The sequence below is a fragment of the Bos mutus genome, chromosome 4, assembly GCF_027580195.1.
Source record: "Bos mutus isolate GX-2022 chromosome 4, NWIPB_WYAK_1.1, whole genome shotgun sequence".
NCBI classification, from domain to species: Eukaryota; Metazoa; Chordata; class Mammalia; order Artiodactyla; family Bovidae; genus Bos; species Bos mutus.
In genome coordinates this window covers 68055799-68082184 of record NC_091620.1, presented here as the reverse complement: position 1 = coordinate 68082184, position 26386 = coordinate 68055799, and the positions used below count along the sequence as shown (strand labels likewise).

The window sequence follows — 26386 nt, the reverse complement described above, 5'->3', positions numbered from 1 at the left end:
TTGCCTGGAAAATCCCATGAATGGAGGAGCCTGGTAGGCTGCAGTCCATGGGGTCACTAAGAGTCGGACATGACTGAGTGACTTCACTTTCACTTTTCACTTTCACGCATTGGACAAGGCAATGGCAACCCACTCCAGTGTTCTTGCCTGGAGAATCCAAGGGATGGGGGAGCCTGGTGGGCTGCCGTCTATGGGGTTGCACAGAGTCAGACACGACTGAAGCGACTTAGCAGCAGCCCTAATAAGAGTTCCAGAAGGAGGAAATGGAAGCTGAACTGTATTTGAAGTAGTCATGGCCAAGAACGTTCCCAAACTGAACACACAAATCCTTAGGATTGAAAGATCTACCAGGTGCAAACTAAAATTTATACACATAATGATGAAGATATATAACTTATATTTTAACTTAAAATATATAGACACATCATGGCTTCCCAGATGGTACAGTAGTAAAGAACCTGCCAAATTCAGACTTAAATTGAAGAAAGTAGGGAAAACCACTAGACCATTCAAGTATGACCTCAGTCAAATCCCTTATGATTATACAGTGGAAGTGAGAAATAGATTTAAGGGACTAGATCTGATAGACAGAGTGCCTGATGAACTATGGAATGAGGTTTGTGACATTGTACAGGAGACAGGGATCAAGACCATCCCCATGAAAAAGAAATGCAAAAAAGCAAAATGGCTGTCTGGGGAGGCCTTACAAATAGCTGTGAAAAGAAGAGAAGCAAAAAGCAAAGGAGAAAAGGAAAGATATAAACATCTGAATGCAGAGTTCCAAAGAATAGCAAGAACAGATAAGAAAGCCTTCTTCAGTGATCAATGCAAAGAAATAGAGGAAAACAACAGAATGGGAAAGACTAGAGATCTCTTCAAGAAAATCGGAGATACCAAAGGAACATTTCATGCAAAGATGGGCTCGATAAAGGACAGAAATGGTATGGACCTAACAGAAGCAGAAGATATTAAGAAGAGATGGCAAGAATACACAGAAGAACTATACAAAAAAGAGCTTCACGACCCAGATAATCACGATGGTGTGATCACTGACCTAGAGCCAGACATCCTGGAATATGAAGTCAAGTGGGCCTTAGAAAGCATCACTATGAACAAAGCTAGTGGAGATGATGGAATTCCAGTTGAGCTATTCCAAATCCTGAAAGATGATGCTGTGAAAGTGCTGCACTCAATATGCCAGCACATTTGGAAAACTCAGCAGTGGCCACAGGACTGGAAAAGGTCAGTTTTCATTCCAATCCCAAAGAAAGGCAATGCCAAAGAATGCTCAAACTACCGCACAATTGCACTCATCTCACACGCTAGTAAAGTAATGCTCAAAATTCTCCAAGCCAGGCTTCAGCAATATGTGAACCGTGAACTTCCAGATGTTCAAGCTGGTTTTAGAAAAGGCAGAGGAACCAGAGATCAAATTGCCAACATCTGCTGGATCATAGAAAAAGCAAGAGAGTTCCAGAAAAACATCTATTTCTGCTTTATTGACTATGCCAAAGCCTTTGACTGTGTGGATCACAATCAACTGTGGAAAATTCTTCAAGAGATGGGAATACCAGACCACCTGATCTGCCTCTTGAGAAATCTGTATGCAGGTCAGGAAGCAACAGTTAGAACTGGACAAGGAACAACAGACTGGTTCCAAATAGGAAAAGGAGTTTGTCAAGGCTGTATATTGTCACCCTGTTTATTTAACTTATATGCAGAGTACATCATGAGAAATGCTGGACTGGAAGAAACACAAACTGGAATCAAGATTGCTGGGAGAAATATCAATAACCTCAGATACGCAGATGGCACCACCCTTATGGCAGAAAGTGAAAAGGAACTCAAAAGCCTCTTGATGAAAGTGAAAGTGGAGTGTGAAAAAGTTGGCTTAAAGCTCAACATTCAGAAAACGAAGATCATGGCATCTGGTCACCACTTCATGGGAAATAGATGGGGAAACAGTGGAAACAGTGTCAGACTTTATTTTTCTGGGCTCCAAAATCACTGCAGATGGTTACTGCAGCCATGAGACTAAAAAATGCTTATTCCTTGGAAGGAAAATTATGACCAACCTAGATAGCATGTTCAAAAGCAGAGACATTACTTTGCCAACAAAGGTTCGTCTAGCCAAGGCTATGGTTTTTCCTGTGTTCATGTATGGATGTGAGAGTTGGACTGTGAAGAAGGCTGAGCGCCGAAGAATTCATGCTTTTGAACTGTGGTGTTGGAGAAGACTCTTGAGAGTCCCTTGGACTGCAAGGAGATCCAACCAGTCCATTCTGAAGGAGATCAGCCCTGGGATTTCTTTGGAAGGAATGATGCTAAAGCTGAAACTCCAGTACTTTGGCCACCTCATGCGAAGAGTTGACTCATTGGAAAAGACTCTGCTTCTGGGAGGGATTGGGGGCAAGAGGAGAAGGGGACGACAGAGGATGAGATGGCTGGATGGCATCACTGACTCGATGGACGTGAGTCTGAGTGAACTCCGGGAGTTGGTGATGGACAGGGAGGCCTGGCATGCTGCGATTCATGGGGTCGCAAAGAGTCGGACACGACTGAGCGACTGATCTGATCTGATCTGACCAAAGCAAGAGATGAAAGAGACATGGCTTTGATCCCTGGATTGGGAAGATCCCTTGGAAGAGGGGATGGCAACCCACTCCAGTATTCTTGTCTGGGAAATCCCTTGGACAAGGAGTCTGGCAGGCTACAGTCCATGGGCTCACAAAGAGTCGGACACAATTGAGCACACACACAGAGACACATTGTAATAAACTTTAAAATATCAAGAATAAAGGCAAAATTCCTAAATATTATCTATAGAAAAGACATTTCACTAAGACAATTCTTATCAAGAAATGACCATCTGACATTAGAATTCTTAGTAACAACTATATATGGGAGAAGACTGATGGTCTGAGGAATAAACTTTGAACTATAATTCTATGTTTAGCCATTCTGTTATTCAAGAGTGAAGGCAAAAATAAAGATATTTTCTTATCTACAAGAACTTAAAGTTATCATCTTAAGCAAAAGTACAAGTGACATTTTGAGTGGGATTATACTGTGTATTACAGGATATTTAGTAACCCTTTCCCTCACTCATTAAATGCCAATAGGTGATTCCAGTCATTTGATAAACTAAAATACCTCCTACATATTTCAAAGAAAAGTGCTACTAGTCAAGAATTGTGTTCAACTGACTCTTAAAAATAAATCTTGAAAGTTAATTACAAAAAGGAAAATAAACTCAGAGGTAGTGAGATATATAATGTTGAACAAAGAAATTAGTAAATATATTGGTAAATCTAAATAACTATTGACCATAAAAAAGAGAGAGAAAAAGTGTATGTGGTATACTAAATTTTCATGGTAAGTTTGGAATGTGGGTGGCTGAGAAAAGAATGAAGCAAAATAAAAGTAAACTTCTCCCTTCAGATGAGACCAAAGTTATTCACTTTAGTTGTTGTTAAATGGTAAGGTGAAGGATGTTAGGGAAAAGGTGAAAAGGATTTAAAAGTAATAAGCACAGTAGTTCCCCCCTTATCTGCTGTTTTGCTTTGTGTAGTTTCACTTACCTATAGTCAACTACAGTCTGAAAATATTAAATGGAAGATTGCAGAAATAAACAATTCATAAGTTTTAAGTTGCATGCCATTCTGTGTAATGTTACTAAATATCTTGCTGTCCCACCCAGGACATGAATCATCCTTGTCCTGCATATCCACACTGTGTATGCTACCCTCCCATTAGTATAGAAAAAAACATAGTATGTAGGGTTTGGTACTGTCCACTGTTCAGGTATCCACTGGGGGTTTTGGAGCATATCCCCTGTGGATAAGGAGGGACTGTTGTACTAGAAGAAAAGAAGGATTGTTAAAAGCTTTCAGATCAAGGGGCAGCAGTGGCGCTAGAGGGTGGATAGAACATACAGAACTTGATTCAGTCCGACAAGACTTAAAAGGAGACTTAAATGCATATATTTATCATGGAAACATGATAAATAAAAAGTGCAAAAATACAGTGTCAGAAATAAGTTTAACTATATTAATATAAAAGAAGACTAGTTGGTAAAGCTCACTGGTTATAATATTAACTCATATACGGCTAAAGTGAAGTGAAGTGGAAGTCACTCAGTTGTGTCCGACTCTTTAACAAAGGTAAATTGGCTGTATCGGGTTGTTGTGCTGTGTTTAGTCATGTCTGACTCTTTGCAACCCTATGGACTATAGCCCGCCAGGCTCCTCTATCCATGGAATTCTCTAGGCAAGAATACTGGAGTGGGTAGCCATTCCCTTCTCCAGGAATCTTTCCAACCCAGAGATCGAGCCAGGGTCTTCTGCATTGCAGGAAGATTCTTTACCAGCTGAGCAACCAGGGAAGCCCATGGCTAAAACCAAAAGCCAATGAAATCACAGCTAAAATACAATAATACATAAAAGTTGAAAATAAAATGATAAAGAAATATTCATTTAGAAAGTACCTATACCTGGTGGATAACAAGACCATAAAAACCCAGAAACTCTCTGGGATAATAAATTATTTATAGGAACAAAGAGGAAGTGTTCATTTTGATAAAAGCAAAAAAATTAACAGGAACAGTTTTAATATAAATGGCTTTAAAATATATGAAATGAAAATTATAGAACTAGAAAGGAAATAGAAAATCTACAATTATATTTGAGTCTTTAGTATAAATGTATTAAGACAGAAAGTAAAGATATAGGAGATTCAGATAACATTTAACAAGCATGTCTAATTCACATTTATCTAGAATTCTGACTCCAACATAATTTATACAGATTATTTTCAAATACACGTGGATTATTTTTATAGTAGTGTCCTAGGCCATATAGGAAGCCTTAATAAATTCCCTTTTAAAAAGTTATATAGAACACTTTCACTAATCAAAATGTAACAAACTTAGAATTTAATAACCAAAAGCCTTCTCAGTGCATAAAAGCAGGTATTTAAATTACATATTTTAATAACTTCTAGATTAAGAAGGAAGTTAAAGATAAATGATAATTGAATAACAGTTATATCACATGATATCAAAACCTGTGTGATTCACACAAAGCAATACCCAAAGGGAACTTAAGAGTTTTAAAATCATTTATTGACAAGTCAGAACTACATAAACAGCATGATATTATTTATATTAAAAAAATTCTTTTTTCCTGCACACATTTATATATGTAAAATTTGTTCTTGTTTGCTGAGATCTGGAAATATACCCAACTCTTATCATTAATTATCTGTAGTATTCTAAGGGAAAAGTACATATGTGTAAGTTAAGTAATTTTTAAAAATCAATATGTCATTTAAAAAAGAGTAGTATGTAATTTGCCTTGTATTTTTAAATCACAATAATTAAAATGTGTGTTATTAGTGGAGAACTCTGAATTGCTGATCTCTAAAACAGAAAAGAAAATCTGGGATGAAATCCACAAATACATGAAATTATTAAATGATTAATGTGGCATTCAGACTAGTGGGGAGAAAGTGGATCATCATTTTGGTGCTGGGGAGTTAGACAGCTATTTGAAGGAGTAAAAAATGCTGGTTTCCTCATAGCCAATATAATCATACTCATGGTGAAAAACTAAAAGCCTTCCCGCTAAAATTTGGGACAAGACAAAGATGCCTGTTCTCACCTCTTCTATTCAACATAGTACTGGAAGTTCTAGTCACAGAAATCAGGCAAGAGATAAAACGTATCCAAATTGGAAGGGAAGAGGTAAAATTGTATTATATGCAGATGATATGATATATAGAGAAAATTATAAAGACTCCACACAAAAACTACCAGAACTGATAAATGAATTCAGCAAGGTAACAGGATACAAGATTAACATATAGAAATTGGTTGCATTCCTCTATACCAGTGATGAACTATCAGAAAGAGAATGTAAAAAAAAAAAAAAAAATATATATATATGTTTTAAAATCATATTTCCCAAAATAAAATACTTAGGAATAAACCTAACCAAGGAGATGAAAGACTTATATACTGAGAACTATAAAACATTAATAAAGGAAACTATAGATGATTCAAAGAAATGGAAAGATATCCCATGTTCTTGAATTGGAAGAATTAATATTGTTAAAATGGCCATACTGCCCAAAGCAGTCTACAAATTTAACATGATCCCTATCAAATTACCCATGACATTTTTCACATAATAGAACGAATAATCCTAAAATTCATATGGAATGATTACAAACTCAGAATTACTGAAGCAATGCTGAAGAAGAACAAAAAAGCAGGAGAAGTAACCATCTCAGACTTCAGACAATACTCCAAAGCTGTAGTAATCAAGACTTTATGGCACTGACACAAAAATAGACATATGATCAGTGGGACAGAATAGAGAGCTCAGAAATAAACTCACATACCTTCGGTCAGTTAATTTTCAATAAAGGAGTCAAGACTATACAATGGGAAAAAGATAGTCTTTGGTGTTGGGAAAGTTGGACACCTGCATGTGAATCAGTGGAGTTAGAACACACCCTCACACCATGCACAAACTAAACTCAAAATGGCTTAAAGACTTAAGACATGACACCATAAAACTCCCATAAGAGATCATAGGATAACAAAGCATTCTCTGGTAAGTATAACTCATACTGATGTTTTCTTAGGTCAGTCTCCCAAGACAATGGAAATAAAAACAAAAATAAACAAATGGGACCTAGTCAATTGCACAAGCTTTTGCACAGCAAAGGAAACCATAAACAAAAATGAAAAGACAACCTACAGAGTGGAAGAAAAAATGATCTAAGACTGACAAGGGCTTAATTTCCAAAAATATACAAACAGCTCATATAACTCAACAACAACAAAACAAAAGCAAAAAAACCAATGCAATTGGAAAATGAGCAGAAGACCTAAAGAGACATTTCTCCAAAGAAGTAATATAGATTACCAGTAGGTACATGAAAAGATGCTCAACAGTGCTAATTATTAGAGAAATGCAAGTCAGGATTACACTGAGCTCTCACGCTGGTCAGAATGGCCATCATTAAAAAGTCTGCAAATAACAAATGCCAGAGAGGATGTGGGGAAAACTTACATTCCCTCCTACACTGTTGGTGGAAATGTAAGTTGGTACAGCCACTGTGGAAAACAGTATGGAGGTTCCTCAGAAAATTAAAAATAGAATTACCATATGAACCAACAAGTTTACTCCTTATATCCATATATATATATCCAAACAAAACTCTAGTCCAAAAAGATACATGCACCCCTGTGTTCATAGCAGCACTATTCACAGTAGCCAAAACATGGAAACAGCATAAAGGTCCATCAACAGATGAACGGATAAAGAAGATGTGGTGCATATATACAATGGAATTCTACTTAGCCATAAGAATGAAATAATGCTATTTGTAGTAATATGAATGCAACTAGAGATTATCATATTAAGTGAAACATGTCAGAAAAACAAATACCATATGTTATCACTTCTCTGTGGAATCTGAAGTGTGACACAAATGAACCTATCTGTGAAACAAACAAGAATCACAAATGTAGAGAATAGATTGGTGGTTGCAAAGCGAGTGGGGTAGGAGAAGAATAAAAAAAAATGCAAGAGGACTGCTTTGGCTGTCCAGTGGGTAAGACCCTACACTTCCAGTGCAGGACACACTGGCTCAATACCTGGTCAAGGAACTAAGATCCCATGTGATACAGTCAAAAAAAATGCAGGGCCATGTGGTATGGCCAAAAAAATGCAGAGCTCCAATCTCATGCCAGAGTAATTTCATATGCCTCAAAATATTTAAAAATTAAAAAATACAAAGTCTCACAAATGCTTAATAAAATTACTAGATGAAAATGTGGATGAATATATGTGGGACTGGCAATGGTCTTTATAAACATGACACAGGATATCTGGAAACTTGGCTACCAGAACATCATTCTCTTCCTTTTTTTTTTTTTTTTTAATACAACCACCAATCTTCACAAAATAATTTTAATACTTTGTGCCTGAGCTAGCAGCATCTTGCACTGTGACATTCCTATACATACATAATAAGCATTTTATCCAAGTACAAATGTTAAAAGCAGCGTAACTTAAGCAATTGTCTATACAAAGGTAAATAGACACTGTAGGTTATTTTTTTCTTGAATCATTTTTGCTGCATAGTAAATTGCAATTACATGTCAGTATAATCTTACTGATCTATAGAATACACTTTGAACTGTGAGGTATGGCAACTCCCTATGAGAGAGAGCTAACATGTAAACCTGAATATTTTGAGTGTTTTTTTTTTTTTTTTAGCTGCCATGGATGGGTAAGACAAAAAAAATCCAGCATTCAAAGACCCTAGCAACTTATTTTTCTAATAAATAAAAAAAAATAAAATCTTTTAGTCATTTTCAGCTATTTCCTATCATTTTCTTATTGGAGCACTGATGAATGGACAAAAATATTGAGGTGAAGCTAAGTCTGTTATGGAATTATGGATTAAACAGTTATTTGAAAAAAAAAATCCGCCAGGTAACTGCTCATTTACTTTACATCAAGTTGAGATTTTGATATATATCTCTATATATGCATCCCAACTTTATAATTCAAGATTGCAGTTAAATACTTCTAAATTCACTTAAATTACCATGGTAATAAGACAATTAGAAACCTTATATTTTCTTTAAAAGGACATGCTTAACATTTTCTGACATTACTTCTAAACTCAGATGAAGCACAAAATCCTCCCAAAACAAATATACTGTTCTGAAAGTTAAGTGGTTGAAAGTTGGTAGCAAAAGCTATCATGGTTTAACATTTCCACCAGAGTAGATACAAATAAACAAAGGTAACTGCTCTTTATACATCTGATATGAAATTAACACAGACCAATGGACTGAAATTACAAGGTAAGAATACTGCCATTCTAGTTGAATATTTTCAATATTTAAGTTTCATACTTTCAAAATGGACAATAAAGCAGTTCTCCTATGTTCTGATGTGATATCATTTTAAATTCTGTGCCCAGATTAATATTTAATGCTTATAATTGGGTGCTGAGTCACTCATATATTATTCAAATATTCTATAAAATAAATCATGATTGGTTAAATGTACTATAATTAGCTATCACAAAACATCAAAGGAAATAGAGGAATTATAGAAACGGAACCAAATAAAAAGAATAGGAAGAGCTACCAGAAGAACCAGTTGAACACTGGATGGAAGAATATACTCAAAACAAACTTGCAGTGTTCTTATATGAAAGAAAAGTTAAACTTTTTGTCCATATTAATTTGTCCTCAAGAAAATGAAGTCCCTTTTTCTAGTGTCTGTGAGAGTCTTTACAGTGCTGGGCAGGCACTTTAGTGACAACATAAAAATTACAGTGATTAAAAGTGGAAAATTACCAAATATAATTCAATAACCAAACCTGTATCCTTGGCCAGACTATTAGAGAAGATATGTATATTTTAAGAAATTAATTTAGAAAATCTTAACTGTCTCATTTTTAAAATCTAAATGGACTATTATGAAGATTCTTTTAAGCAGTTTTTGTGGAAGGAGCATCATAGATTATTAGTTTGCAAAAGAGATCTTTGCTGACCTACCCAATAGTAATCTATATACAGGGAAGCTGTGTTATCTGGCACTTTACCAACTGGAATTTCTGAACACTCAATGCAAATCTTGACTATACTAGACCACCACACCCAATGATATAACACACCAATCATACAACAGAATACAAGACCTCAAGGGACTGACAATATGCTGTTTTTAGGGTGGTAAAATAGGGGAAGGGAAGAGGAATCAGAAGAAAACCACCTGGGTCAACAGAATTAACGCTTAATTAACAAAGCAGTTTTGATTCACTTCCACTCTCCTGTTATGCTGGATAAAAAAACTTACTATATTATTTCACCTTAGGGAGGAAAGCAAAGTAGGTAAGTTGGTATAATAGGTTACTTTATGGGGTACCTCTTAGTACCAAAGGAAGGTATGGAAATCACTCTCATCAGTAAAGCACCTCAAGAGAGGACTGAGAAAAATGAAATACAAAGGAGTTTCATTCGTGCTACCCTAAATCATCAACTATAAAAAGTTAAAACACTCCTCTCCTCCCCAACATCATACTTAAAGTAGTAAAAATGTTTTTTTAAGAACAGTTTTTATATGTATAAATAAAAACATGGAGAACCTAGGATCCATAAAGTGACTTTGCTAATGCAAATTATGGGGGAAATTTGGATTAACTCAGTGTAAAGAAAGAACTGATTACAACACTAATTTGTATACACTGAAGTCTTCCACAATCACTTTTCTACAAAAAATGCATCCTCAAAGAAAAGTTACTGTCTGAGCCAGAACAATCTCTTCCTCTTTGTTCTGAACTCCAAACTGTGCCTTTCCCAAGCTTTGGGCTGATAAGACCGTAAGGGAGCCGGGTCTGATAAGGACTCAGGCTTGTGTTCCTATCCCTGCAAAACATACAGTGGCATCAGACTTCTTATGAGCACAGCTGAAAACTAGAAAATGAAATCACATTTTCACTTAGATCAAGGTATGCAGCCTAAAGATCTTATTCTCAACCAAGCTGTGCCTCTCGGGGTAGAAAAAAAGATTGTCGAAGATATGCAGGAACTCGGAAAATACATTACCTAAGCATCCTACCTGAGGAAAATGCCTGAAAAAAGACTAGCCAAACCAAAAAGAACCAGAGACCTCATGAAGGCGGAGGATAAAGAGAAAGCATTGAAGAGGGATGAATTTTGGTAAATGTGTATTAGACTGGGAATGTGAATTGTGAGTGCTAAATAAGGATTCTGGAAATGGCAAGACAAAATGCAAGCCAAATTCTAATAATTAGATTATGCCAACAGATTGTAAGAGCTATAGTTTGCAGTGAGTTGGGGGATACCCAGGAGAAGAAAGGGAATGAAGAGTATTCAGGAGGCTTTATTCTGTTTGAATACAAGTAGGGAGAATGTGTCCTGGTGGAGGAGGAAACTATAATCTCATTAGGAGAAACAAGTCTCATCTTGCTTACCTATAAGAGAGTGTTTTACTAGGGTAATGTTTAACGGCGTTTTAAAAAAAGGAAAAGCAGAATCAGATTTTCAAGGGGAGAAATGTAGTGAATGGTGGTTTTGTTGCACCAACAAAACAGAAGAATATTGTCGGATATATCAGTCATTATGCTAAATGAGGATGGACTGAATTTTTCAACTGAATATTGGCTTAAAAACAAAAGATGGCTAAATGCTATTACAAGAAAATTAGAAGAAAATGGGTATGAAATATCCCATTACAGGTGGAGGTAAACCCATGGAAATCAGGATTATCAATACCAGATATTACTAATATTATATACAATAAACAATAAATTTTATACTATAGTAAAAAAAAGATCAATGAAAATATAACAAACACAGACCTGTGCACACTATACTACATGACTGCTAAATCCATAAATTGAAACCTATTAAAGTAGATCAAAATACAATGATAGCAGGAAATTTGAGTATTTATCTCATTACACAAATCTAATATATGTAAATTGAGTAAGGATATAGATGAGCTGACTAACACAGTAGACATGAGATGATGTAATAGATAAGAAGAAAACTCTGCCTGTATTAAATGTACACATGAAACACAACAGAGAAGCAGACCTTTATACTAGTTACCGAATGGTCTGCAGGGTGGTGGATATAGAGACAAGTCAGGACCATCATGGGTTTCCCTTGTGGCTCAGCTGGTAAAGAATCCACCTGCAATGCGGGAGACCTGAGTTCAATCCCTGGGTTGGGAAGATCCCCTGGAGAAGGGAAAGGCTACCCACTCCAGTATTCTGGCCTGGAGATGTCAATGGACTGTATAGTCCATGGGGTCACAACCAGTCAGACACAACTGAGTAACTTTCACTTTCACACTTTCAGGATCGTTAGCCTCAAAGAACTGATATTCTGGTTGAGAAAACAGAATTGAACAAATGCTGACATGAAAGGTGACCTGATTTAAATAAGCACAGAGTGCTATAAGAACATAGAGGAGAGTAGGGTTGCTATCTAAGATGAGGCAGATCATCAAAAAATTGGGGTGCATGCTGGCTTCTAAGATTAACCCCAGAGGTAGATTATGAATACATTTGTTGAAAAGCAAAAGGACATTTCGACCAGTAGTGCTCTGGAAATAGGCAGAGGAGAAAGACGAATTCATGCCTGCAGAACAACTGAAGTATTTTACTGGGATGGAATAGGATGACAGGTACTGAAAGGTAGAGAGGTAGACAGGGGACTTATGAAGATCCTCATAGGTGTAACCCTGAAAACTTCAAACTGAATTTATTTGATGAGGTTTACAAATGTAGAGGAAAGATTGGAAGGAGGCCAGTTGTTATTCTTTTGCATGCAGTAATCCATGTAAGAAGTGATGAGGACTTGAAGACAAGGAAGGAGGCAAGTGTAAAGTACAGGTACAAATGATGGGAAGGAGGTAAAACTGGCAGGAAAGTTGGGTTAGCTCCGAGGACCTGAGGAGTCATAGATAAATTCATTCAGGCTTCTGGGTTGGGTCATGCTTGACCTGTGATGCTGTTCATGGAGATAGGTAATAACAGAGAGTACTTTGTGTTGGAGGGAAGATGGAGACTTCAGATTTAGGTATATGTTGGTTTTGAGTTTTGTTGGGAAATGACAGATATGATCTGGAGCACAAGAGTAAAGCCTGGGCTAGAGATACAGATTCAGCAGCCACCAGTGCATTAACAATAGTCATGAGAGTAGGTGAGACCATACAGGTATGTTGTTTAGGTAGTGAAAAGGGAAGAATATTGAGGACAGCAGCCTCTTGAAATACCTACCTTTAAATGCTAGAAAAATAAAAGGAGTCCAAGTAACTGCTGACTTTTGCCAAAGCAGTTATGTATTGGAAGGAGCGGGAAGTAAAGAATTCTTTATATTAAATCTCAGGAAATAAATAAGATGGAAATTAATATTGAAAGTAAAGTTATCAGTAGCACAAATAGTTATCATGTCATTTGATCAAACCAGTTAAAAGTTTTATAACTTCCCTGAGGAGTTTATAATAAGACCATTTATAAGTTCAAAAGAGTTTGTAAGATCGAAGACTTAACTTAGATTTCATTAATCTATGACAGGCAGGAAACAATAGATGTTAGAAGTTTCTGTAGATATAAAACCACTGTAAGAATTGTTCTGTCCCCTCTCAAAATTGTCATGCAACAATATTGATAGTATCAGTAACTCTAATAACTTTCAGAAGCTAAGTAACACACTGAAATATTGAATATTGAAGCTGACACTCCAATACTTTGGCCACATGATGGGAAGAGCTAACTCACTGCAAAAGACCCTCATGCTGGGGAAAATTGAGGGCAAGAGGAGAAGGGGGCAACAGAGGATGAGATGGTTGGCTGGCATCACTGACTGAATGGACATGAGTTTGAGCAAACTCGGGGATAGTGATGGACAGAAAAGCCTGGGGTGCTGCAATTTGTGGGGTCGTAAAGGGTTGGACACGACTTAGCAACTGAACAACAAATACACTTTCTAGATAATCTAGACTCCATTATAGGAGTTTGCTATCCCATTCAGTAAATTCAACTTAGAAATTAGAAATCAATGAAGCTTTATTATTAACACATATTCCGTAATGATCTGAAGCATCTTAGTCTGCAAACTATACTAGTCTAGTAGTTTTATTATGTAGGATGACATAAGCATTTATAAAAGCCATTTTATGTCTCTCTGAATTTACAGACTGAAAATTACACCCCTGCTGTTTTCTAAGATTCTATTACAAGAAAAATTGATATTTAAAAGAACCTCAATTTTCAAAACAATTTCATACAGATTCAGAAAATTCCAATAATAAGTTTCAAGCAGATAGGACACTCAGACTTTCATGTTACCTTCCCTGGAAAAGATGAAGGAGTGTGCAGTATGAAGGTCAAGGGAAAGGTAGAAGGAACAGCATTTGCACAGTCTCTGAAAGGGGAAGAACTTGGCATCTTCAAAAAGAGTACGTGGCCAGAACAGAAGCATGGAGAGCAGTTATGAGGCTACTGCAAAAATACAAATCAGAGAAATAAAAGTGATAGCATGGACTGCTTACAGTGGCTAACAAGTTGATGAGACATGGTTAGATTCAAAATATGATAGTAAAATAGGGAACAGGACCTTCTGATGATGTGTATATGGAGTGCTGGAGAAAAGTCATGAATGATGCTTAGTTTTAGGCTGAGTTATTTGGTTAATGGAAGCTCTGGGAAATAGGGAACCTTGGAAGGAGCAGATTTGAGCTGTTGTCAGGAAGGTGGGAAGAGAAGCATCAAGCGGTCTGATTTAGACTTAGGAAAGAATTTGAATAACCAGTTTACTCAAACAAGCTCATTCTACTGTATATATTCTCCCTATTTGCTTAAGCTATCCAGAAAGTCACACTTCACTTTGTCAAGATTGTCTACTAACGCCCCTATGTAGGAGAAATTCAAGGTAGAGGAGGCAGTGCTTGACAAACTACCTTAGCATGTAATTCTAATAAAAAGTTGAAATTGTAACATACTAGGAAATAGAAGGAACAGATAAATGCGTGAAACTTTCCGTGTAAAGACATTGGTGTGAAGTGACCAGACTCAGGATATACCTTATGTCAACAAATCTTACAGAGAAATATTGTTTATATGTAGTACATGTAATATGAGTAATCAAGACAGACTTCCTTAATGAGATCAAAACTGAGAATTGTAAAATTATTTAATTTATTGTTCTTTTGTGAAGGTCTTTGTATATAGGTCAGATATTTGTGATGACTCAGGAAGATTGAGGCCAGAATCCTAGATCTCCTTTAAAACAGACTGTGCTACTAAGTTCAACCCAAGTAGAACTAATAGAACCTTTCTGGTATCCTTTGTAATTAGGTTCAGAAGCTGAATGACTTCTAGGAGTCGAGGGGTTGAATCTCTAATTTGAGGAAATGATTCACTAGAGGGAAACCACTGTGTTCTCCCAGAACATAGTCTCAGAGTCTGGCAAAACTGTTGGACTGATGTCTTTCTTTATTAAAGTAAGCCTCAGGGTAAAAGTCTCTCAGTCCTAAAGTAGAATTATTAACACATTAAGAAGTAAGAGATTTAAACTTATATTTTTACTAAATAAAATAAAGTTTTTAAAGTGTAATAAGCATTTAAAATGAGCAATTTTGAGAACACAGGGTCGGCGGGGGGCTTGTTTGTGTCGTTCATCACTATTTTCCAGCATAAGCGTAGTGAGGTACTCTGATATTTTTATATGTGAATAGGTAAATTAATGAAGCCTCATATTAAAAAGTATGGGCTCATTTAGTGATTTTTAAAGACATTTCTTCACTAGAGGGTGCTGTGTAAGCATGCAATACTTTTAAGAGTGTAATCTCCTTCATATTTTATTTATTTGCTGGTAAATTGGATTTTTAGATTTTTTTCCCCCTGCTTTGTGAAAAGCTTTCCCATTTCTTTGCTCTAAGAACAGCACTGATGTTCTGTCCAGCCTTTGAAGAACTGTTAAGGGCAGCGCTGACACAGTTGTCTCTTTTCTTCCTCCTCCTCAGGAGACTTATGACACCAATCATGTACGCTGCACGTGATGGCCACCCTCAGGTTGTTGCTCTCCTTGTTGCTCATGGAGCAGAAGTGAATACCCAGGACGAGAACGGCTATACTGTGAGAACCTTTTTATCTCTAGGACATTGATATCTTACTATCAGTAGTTGGCAGAAAGGTTTTAAGAAGTAAAAATTACAGAAGGGCTGGGATGTAATTGCTGTTCAGTAAAGAAAAGCAACAGTTTCAGTGAGAAAAAAGAAATTATCTGCCTTTGTTGGCACCCTTGACAAAATGTAACACACAGCAGAGCCTGGATTCTGTTAGACTACAAATAGAATTCCTTTTTATAGAAAACAGTTCTCTGATTGGCAGATAAATCGTTTTACTCTGTAACTTCACTTGACCGAATAAGACATTATTTGGTTTTACAAAATCAGTGAACACTGGCAGTCTGCTTTGCGATTACAACATTGGAAATATGTTTACATTATATTGTGAAATGATAAGATTGCATCATTCCATTAATTAACCATGTTCACTTTTTTATTGTGCCATAAATACTGTTGAGACATTTTCTTCTCTGTGTCATATATACTCCCTCTCTTTAAACAATCTTTTTTTCCCCCACTTACAGGCTTTAACATGGGCAGCACGTCAGGGTCATAAAAATGTAGTTTTGAAGTTGCTTGAACTTGGAGCTAATAAAATGATACAAACCAAAGATGGAAAGACACCAAGTGAAATTGCAAAAAGAAATAAACATCTAGAGGTATCCTGTTATTTAGCTAATTTTTCTTAGTTTACATTATTGTTTGTAAAACTTTGGTATGATTTTGTTAGAACTCACTAATAATAATTTATCTATTATTAAATGTTTCAGTATGTAATTTTTTCTCAGCTAGGTAATGAAAACTTCAGTTTACTAGAGTATTTATCTTTTTACTAAATAAGAGGCATTTATAATGTGGTAATTTAAAAGCTATATAAAGGGATAATAAAGTCTTATCTGGCCCTAGAAATAAAATTGTTAACAGACTATTTAAACATTTCCAACTGATTTTCAAAAATTAATTAATTTTCAAAAATTAGTGTATTGACATGGCTAGTAAAATTTCAAAATTTGCATATGTAAACTATTGTTTTTAATTTTAATTAACACATATTAGACAATTTAAAAATTAAATCCTTTGAACTACATTTACTCCTATACATTTGACAAGGTATATAGTAAAGTAATAACATGTGGGTATATGATTTACTGTCATTCAGATAATAAAGTCAATAGTAAATATTTGCCATACATTAAATAATTTTATTGATATAAACTTTTGGTCTAAATATGAAAGCTTTCAGCCAAAGGTCTGTAATTTCTAAGCAAGGATCAAATATAGTACAACTCTAAATCTAAGTTATATAGTTCAAGATCTTCTAAAACTGAGTTTCTGATTTTAGAAGCTTATGACATTCCAAAGTTTCCACCATACAGTAATCAGACCATGTCATTTTTATTGCATGTAAAATAACTTCCTCTATTTTAAAGCAGCCTATAAACATGCCTATCATTTTATAATCATATCTACATTTCCAATATTATTCTGGTGTAAGTGCTAATCACTGAAGCCCTGTGAGACTTTAAAAAGAAATTTACAGTTTTTCTCCTAAGCTTTCAAAATTTGAAAACTTTTCATTAATATACTGCATTACTAAATTTAGGGTGGATGATACTGAATTTGACATAGTAAGAAATCTATGAATATCAAAGATTATTTTGAGTCATAAATTGTTTCCTGAAGTGAGATTTGATTTTGTATCTTGACTGATTATGTGACTTAACCTTAACTTACTAAAAAGTTAGAACTAAGAAGTTTTCAAAAACTAAGGAATTTCACATCTCTTTAAGGTGTACAGTTGAGGTTTATGTACCTTAGTCATGCTTCTTACTTTCTTTCTGTTTAATAATGTATTTAAAATACTACCTGAGTACTTAGTCTTTCTGACTTAACTTACCAAAATGGAATTTTTAGTTTTGTTTTATATTTTGTTGAAAATATTATTAATTACTATCTTGCTTTAATTGTTATTATAACTTTTTCAGATCTTCAATTTTCTTTCCTTGACTTTAAATCCTTTGGAAGGAAGGCTTCACCAGCTAACTAAAGAAGAGTCTATTTGTAAACTATTGAGAACAGATTCTGATAAAGAAAAAGATCACATATTTAGGTAACAGCATGTTTTTGTTCAATACCTATAAATGAGTAAAAATTGTGTGTTTTTATTATAGTAAAGTGATGATATTTGAAATGTACAATATTTTAAACTTTTACAAGTATTTTAAAATACTGCTTAGAAATGTATGAATTTTAAGTGTTTGGTTCTCCAGAATTTTAGAAAAGTTTTATATATATATATGTATTAACAGTAAAGAGAATTATTTTTTACTTTAAATAAAATATCAACAATACAGTTTATTTCTAAAAGGTTCTAAGGTTATAGTTTTGTTAGTGTTCAAACTAGATTGCACTTTGCTTTCTAATTCTTTACAGCAGATTTCTGATTTTATAAGCTAAAAATAAAAATACTTTTCCCCCCTCCCCGAACACAGTTGTTCAATACATGGCACAACATTATTCTCTACTTACCTACATTTAAAAATTGTTAGTGAATTGTTAGTGAATTTTTACTTCCTGAAATTAAAGAGATTTTCATGTCCAGAGCTCTTATAAAGAATAGTTTCCCCGTGAACATCCCCAACAGGGGTTGGGGATCCTGACCATCCCCCTTGGAAAGTCTGTATTCACGGTTCCTCCACATCTGCATTTCCACATCCATGAATTCACATCCATGACTGTATGCTACTGTAGTATTTACTATTGAAAAAGATCCATGTATAAGTGGACCTGCACAGTCCAAACCATGTTGTTTCAGGGTTCATTGTATAAATACTGGCAAATATTTTCCTTCTTAGGGAAGATGAGTTTCATTTTACTATCACCATTTTCTGTTTACTTAAATCTTCATTCAAGAAACATTTCTTATTCCTTTGTATAATATAGATCAAATTTGCAAATATAGGCATATTTCAGAGATATGGGTGTACAGTTCCAGACTACCACAATAAAGCAAATATCATAATAAAGTGAATTACACAGATTTACAAGTCATATTTACACTGTACTGTAGCCCAGGTGGCACTAGTGGTAAAGAATCCACCTCCCAATGCAGGAGATCTAAGAGATATGGGTTCAGTCCCTGGGTTGGGAAGATGCCCTGGAGGAAGGGAGGGCATGGCACGGCAGCCCACTCTAGTATTCTTGCCTGGAGAATTCCATGGACGGGAAGCCTGGCAGGCTACAGTCCATAGGGTTGCAAAGAGTTGGACACGACTGAAGCGACTTAGCACACATGCACATAGTCTATTAAAGTGTGCAGTAGCACTCTGTCTACAAAAACAATGTGAAAAAAGTGAAAGTGTTAGTCACTCAGTGGTGTCTGACTCTTTGTGACCCTGTGGACCGTAGCCTGCTAGGCTCCTTGGTCCATGGAATTCTCCAGATAGAAATACTGGAGTGGGTAGCCATTCCCTGACCCAGGGGTTGAACCCGGGTTTCCTGCATTGCCGGCAGATTCTTTACCATCTGAGCTACCAGGGCCCCACAAAAACAATGTACACGTATTAATTTCAAATGCTTCATTTCTAAAAAATGGTAACCATCATCCGAGCCTTCAGCGAGCTGTAATAGCAATACCAAAGATCACCATAACAAACATAATAATAATGAGAAAGTTTGAAACATTTCATGTATTACAAAGTGTGACACAGATACACAAAATGAGCAAATGCCATTGAAGAAATGGCACTAATAGACTTGATTGACAGGGTTGCCACAAACCTTCAGTTTATAAAAAACAAATGTTTGCAAGTAAAGCAATAAAGTAAAACACAATAAAACAAGGTATACCTGTATATTCTACATGGACTCAATCATTCTTATTCTCTTTTGTACATTAAAATATATATTTATTATTTGTACACTTATAGTCTGTTCTGAAATTGACATTGCTATAACTGTGTATAGTTCATATACAGCATTTGGAGATCTGGAAATATTTTTACATGGTCTTGGACTTGAACATATGACAGATTTATTGAAGGTAAGATTTTGTATGAACTACAATGAACTGTGTATGCATGTTTAGTTATTAACATAACATTAAATTAATATAACATTAATTCATAAGCATGCTTATAAAAGAGTGACAGATGCACTTTTCTCCATAACTTATAGTACATCCCATTTTAAACTTGAAAGCATTTTGAAAATGTATTATAAAAATTTACAGAAATTAGAATCAGGCTCTTACCCACTGCTCGTAGCTTTGCAGAACTCCATGTACATCTGTGCCCTTAGTGTGTTTTTGCAATTGCCGATCTTCCTGTATAGAATATTAGGAGCAGCAGGATTTTAAACCAAACAAACCTGGTATGGGATTCTTGCTCTAATGATTATTAACTGAAATGTGTTACTTAAATCTCTTTTTTTCCCATAAGAATGGTAATACCTAGTGTAGGAGTGTCATAGATATTAAAGTAGATCATATGACAAGCACTGTTGGAGGTATTTTAAGCCTGCGTTATGGAGTTTGCGTCAATGACAGTTCTCAGCCATTTAGCTGATGCTGCAGCAGTAAAGCACTGTTTTAGATAGGCTCTCCCTAGGAATATGCACATTCGATTAGGTTGATTGTTTAGAATTGGGTTTCATTGTACATCTTGAAACTTCCTATTTGAGAATTATTTAATAAAACTAAATTATTGATTGTTAAATCTTATACAATTATAAATTTAGACTACTTATAATACATCAGATCAGATCAGATCAGTCGCTCAGTTGTGTCCGACTCTTTGCGACCCCATGAGTCGCAGCACGCCAGGCCTCCCTGTCCATCATCAACTCCCAGAGTTCACTGAGACTCACATCCGTGGAGTCAGTGATGCCATCCAGCCATCTCATCCTCTGTCGTCCCCTTCTCCTCTTGCCCCCAATCCCTCCCAGCACCAGAGTCCTTTCCAGTGAGTCAGCTCTTCGCATGAGGTGGCCAAAGTACTGGAGTTTCAGCTTTAGCATCATTCCTTCCAAAGAAATCCCAGGGCTGATCTCTTTCAGAAATAGAGCTATTTATATAAGCAAGTAAAAGTTGTAACAGTTTTTTTACTCTGGAAAACTAGCTGTATGTATGCTTTTTAGGTCATTATACATATTATTACACTTACTACTATCTACCCAGTAATATAGCTGTACACCTGCATATGCTGTCTCCTCTAGAAAGTTGAAAGTTGTTTGGGAGGGTAACATATACCTGACTTACTTATGTGTATACTTGCCTACTTCCCCTTCCACTATTTCATTTATATTGAAGGTGGCATTTTTTTTCCTTTCCTACAGGAAAGGGAAATAACTTTAAGACATCTTTTGACCATGAGGAAAGATGAGCTTGCAAAGGTTAGTATCAATTTCAAAAACTCCAGACATTAATATTTTGGATCCTTGTCATTTTATATTTTAAAAATCTTACAGCTGTAGACTGTGAGTTATCTTTTGCTAGGTTCCTCATTAGATATGCTTATGGATAACCATATCTAAAATTTTCTATTATAGTATTAATTTGCCTCAATATTTGAAGACTTAAAGTTGGTATTTTTTTCCTTCATATTAGTTAAGACATCTCAACTAAAACTGGTGCTATGTTTCTAAATATGAAATAGATTTATAAAACTATATAAAACAGATTACTCAGAGATAAGAGGTGATTTTTTAATACATGGGGACATAAAAATATATTGTTCAAATATTGCCTTTTGCTAGGTTCTCAAATGATCAGTTATTTTGCCATCAAGTATTATTAGTAACAATTTGAAAATAGCTGTGGGAAACATCAAAGATACTTTAATACATAGGATAATAAAAAGGAATGATCTCCCTGTATGAACACATTGAAAACTTGAAATCTTCAGCATCACTGAAAATCAAACCAACTACATAGCTAAGATCCAGCATAGGAAATTTAGTTAATACTAAAGGTAGAACACAGGCAAAAGGAAGACTTAATTCTCACTTAATCACTGATAATATTTAGTAGGAAAAATTATTTTAGTATGATTTTCTGGAAAGTTTATATTGTATATTAAAATCTAGTCATTTGTTTTAGAATCCATCACATTGTTATGTAATGTAAAAAATTGTAGTCACTATGTATCTAAATATTTTAATGATGTAACTTTGTCAGTCCAATTACAAGCAAATTTGTATATTTTTCAGTATGATTTTTTTCAATATGCATTTTTTTTCAAGATGAGAATTAATCAGGTAGATCTTGTTCAGTAATTTCAAATTTTATACAAGTATGACTACCTTGGGGCTTCCCTTGTGGCTCAGCTGGTTAAAGATTCCTCCTGCAATGCTGGAGACCTGGGTTTGATCCCTAAGTTGGGAAGATCCCCTGGAGAAGGGAAAGGCTACCCACTCCAGTATACTGGCCTGGAGAATTCCATGGACTGTATAGTCCATGGGGTCGCAAAGAGTCGGACTCAACTGAGCAACTTTCACTTCACTTCTTCATGACTACCTTACTGCACCTTGAAATCATTTCTGCTTAGAATGGAATTACCAGTAGAGATCAGCAGAAAATTATGGCTGCCCTTAAAGAACTGGAAGTAGAAGAGATAAAATTTGGAGAATTACCTGAAGTCGCAAAGTTGGAAATCAGGTAAAGTTAACTTATTGGTTTACATTAATACTGTTTAGAACCACCTTTCCTTTTCAGTTGAATTTTGATAATGTCTGAGTTATTTTACTTGATACCATCATTTTTCCAGAGATATGGGTAGTTCATTTTGCTGTATACTGTGTTCTGAGATAGAAAGTACTTTACAAGGCAGGTTTTACCAATACCAAGAAGCAAAACAGTGCATTTTCTTAATTCACATAGAAACATTTTTGTTTTATTTTTTCATTGCAGTTTGTTAAACAAGCTATTTAAAAGATCTTGCAGTTTTCATGGTATAGCTCCTACTCTCTTTAAATCATTTAAGTGTCAAGTTGAAAATTTAAAGGTAATATTTTTGCTTATGGCAATAAAAATGTGTTTCTCATGTAACTCAGCTCTATTTTCAGCCTTAATGATTTATGAAATTATGTTATCAATATATAAAGTTCCTTTTTAATATTATAAACTTGTCAAGCACTGATTATTAGTAATATTAGTAATTAAAATTATCTTGAAAATAAGTTTGATTTTTTTTAACATATTGCACAATATTAAATGATTTTTTAAACTTTTTATTTGAATTAATTATAGATTCACAAGAAATTGCAGAGAAGTATAGGAATGTTCTATGCACCCTTCTTCACCTGTTCTTACCTGGTCTTAATATCTTGCCTAACTATAGTACACTAACAAAACCAGAAAACTGACATTGATATAATTTACATAGCTTATTTGTATTTCACTAGTTATACTTGTGCTCATTTGTATGTGTGTATGTATTTACAAATTTTACATTTTATCATGTGTCTAGCCTCACATAACCACTGCTGCAATCAATATACTTAACATACCATCACCACAAGGCTACCTCATACTACCCCTTCATAACTCCCCACCTCTCCCCCATCCCTAAAACAAGCAATCAATAATTTGTTATCCATCTTTATAAAGATGTTATATCATGAACATTATATAAATTAAATGTAGTCATATAGTATTTTTCCATTTTTAAAATTTTTATTTTAATTGGAGGCTAATTACTTTACAATATTATGGTGGTTTTTGCCATACATTCACATGAATTAGCCATGGGTGTACATGTGTTCCCCATCCTGACCCTCCCTCCCCCCTCCCTTCCCATTCCATCTCCCAGGGTCATCCCAGTGCACCAGCCCTGAGCACCCTGCCTCATGCATCGGACCTGGAGTATTTTTCCATTTTTGTTTGTCTTTTTTTTTTTTTTTTAATATATCAGGTTCATCCAAGTTATATGCTATAAAATATAAAAGTGCACTAGTGTAGCCTGCCTAAAACTAACATTGCAACTATGAGAAACATTAATTAAACACAGGAATAGTAAGTTTCCATACCATTTTAGAATTCAGAGAAGTCTTCTAGTGAATAAATTAGATGATCCAGATTTCTTTAAAAATGTTACTGCAAAATTATTTCCCTTTCTCTAACTATACCTCCTTATAACAAGATGATCTATATTCAAAATAATGTCTCATCACTGTTTAAAAATAACCACAACTCTTGAATATGTAAGTACATTGTGAAGGATTTCAGTTGTGATGATGACTTAAATCAGAAAACCTTGAATCTTTTTGTTCACTGTCTTTACTTTTTTAATGTATTGCTTCTCTGAAGGGATATTCTAAGTTCTACATGACTGAATTGGAAATTAAAATTTTAATATAATTTATAGGATGTCAGAGTTGTCTCTATGAATTTTCACTGTGAGGCTTAATAGATTTAAAGAATGTATAGAATCCTGAATGGTTCACATATTACAACTGCTAAATTTTTTAAAAAATAAAACTAGCAGACATATATTTCAGGAATTTGACCTTGTTATTAAATCACAGACTTTGTTTACACGCTGTTATGGAAAAGGTTTTACTTTCCATTTGTTCAGAGTCATTCTTTAAAGAAGAAATTAGTCATCAAGTCATAAGAAAACTAACAGCAGGAAAAGTTGAACTGATTGATTATAATCTTCTGGTAATGTAACTTTAACAATTTAGCTACTGATTTGTTTTAAAATACTTTTCTTCTATGTGTTCAATTTTATAGTCTGTTACAAGAGTACACATGCACAGTACTTTTACTTTCTTCTACAGTTAGCCTTAGTATGTTTTCAGAATTAGAGAATGCAATTTAAAAATACCATTTCATTACTACTTTGAGATATTTTTTTGAACAGAAATAACTAAGTTTCACCCATGTCTTGACATTTTCAGCAGTTTCTGCCCAAACCTTTTCTCCAAGCCTGATATCTACTTGAATGTATCAAAGGCATCTCAAAATTATGCCTGCTTAGAAAATGATTTCTCCTTCAAAAAAAAAACTGTATAGATGCAGATTTTCACATAAAAATACATTGTTCACATCTATGATTTATAACTATTCTAAACTTGGAAACTCCAAATATTTAACTTTAAGTGGATGGTTGGATTACATTACATCAATATAATTATTTTATTCTGTCACTTAAATTATTTTGAGACTTAATGTCATGGAAAAATACTCAGAGTAATAGAAAAGGCAAATATAAAATGGAGTGTGAGTTATAATGCCAGTTGTATGTATGCATATGAGAAATACTTAGTTCCCTTATAATATTCTGGAAGAAAATAATACCAGTCATTATATTTGTGTGATTAAAGTATTGGTTATTTTAATTTTTCCAGATAGTCTACAGTGAGCACATGGTTCTTCCATTTGGAGTATCTATATTTTGGTAGAAAATGGATACAAGTTTTATGTATGGCTGATTCCCTTCACTGTTCATCTGAAACTATCACAACATTGTTTGTTAATCGACTATACCCAAATATAAAACAAAATGTATAAATTATATATTTTGTTCACATCCTTAACTTCAGAATTTTTAAATGTGGCCTATTGTTTCAGTCAACTTATACTTTTTGTGCTGCAGTAACAAATAACTTCTAAATCTAAATTGACTTACAGTAACAAAATTTATTTCTTGATCAGAAATATGATGTGATCCATGTATATCATGGATCAGCTGCAGTGAATCTCTTCCTTATTATTCTGCCAATAGGCTGGAGAAACAGCCCCACCTCAGATATGCCACTCTTGTGGCAAAGGGAAAAGAGAGGTGGCAGAGCCAGTCAGTGGCTCTTAGAGCATCTGTTCAAAAATGACACAGTCACTTCCAGTCATATTTTATTTGCCAAAGCAAGTCATTGGCCAAGCCTCATGTCTTTGGGACATGAAATGTAATTCTCTGGCAGAGAGAGGCCTAGTAGTATCTCGCTCAGTAGAAAGAGACATGACAATTTGATCAAATAATATAGTCTACCATACCTATGCCATATCTGCTTATCTGGAATTCTTTAAATAAGCTCAAAATTATCAGGCATTCCATGTAAAGGTATGTAGGTTGTACAGTTCTAGGGTGGGGGCTGGGCATCCATTTCACACAGTGATGATAAGAGGCATAAAAGTTGTGTTTTTTATAACTTGCCTATCCATATTCAGTAGCCCTGAAAATTATACATCACAAGAAAGGTATATATTTGCCTTTCATTCATTAAGACTATGTAATTTTGTTCATAATAGTATTTGCTTATTTCAACTGTGGTCCTATTGTATTAGAATTTGTGTGAGTTTTTATTATAATAGATACCACTAAGTAACACTCCAGAAAGGTCATCTTGCAGATTCATCAACTCTTGATATTAATCATCTTCCTAATTTTTGTCATTCCACTGGAACATAATGTCTTATTTTTATTATAATTCCATGTTTATTATCCATTTAAATTTTCATTTTTTCTTTTTGAGTTACCTATTATCCTTTCTATTAGCTTGTGTTAGTTTCTTTGTAGATTTCACAATAAGTTTGCTTCTGTCTTTGAAACTAATCTAGTCATCATTGTCTCTTTATTGTCAGAACTAGTGGATTAATCCTGATGATTTAACATGCTTGACTTTTTCTCTTCATCTTGAATCTGTTCCATTCTTTACCTTTCATAATAGAAATTACTCCTGATTTTCTTTTTCTC

General features: G+C 34.7%; 1 protein-coding gene across 1 annotated transcript in view; it reads left to right on the top strand.

The window, feature by feature from the left end:
* Positions 1-26386, top strand: part of ASZ1 (ankyrin repeat, SAM and basic leucine zipper domain containing 1) — a 76054-nt gene that overhangs the window by 42606 nt on the left and 7062 nt on the right. Inside the window, exons 5-10 of the mRNA XM_005899143.2 lie at positions 15591-15702; positions 16220-16354; positions 17681-17805; positions 19662-19737; positions 21030-21086; positions 22241-22350. Coding sequence (XP_005899205.1) covers positions 15591-15702; positions 16220-16354; positions 17681-17805; positions 19662-19737; positions 21030-21086; positions 22241-22350 — 615 coding nt within the window. The remainder of the gene's footprint in view (positions 1-15590; positions 15703-16219; positions 16355-17680; positions 17806-19661; positions 19738-21029; positions 21087-22240; positions 22351-26386) is intronic.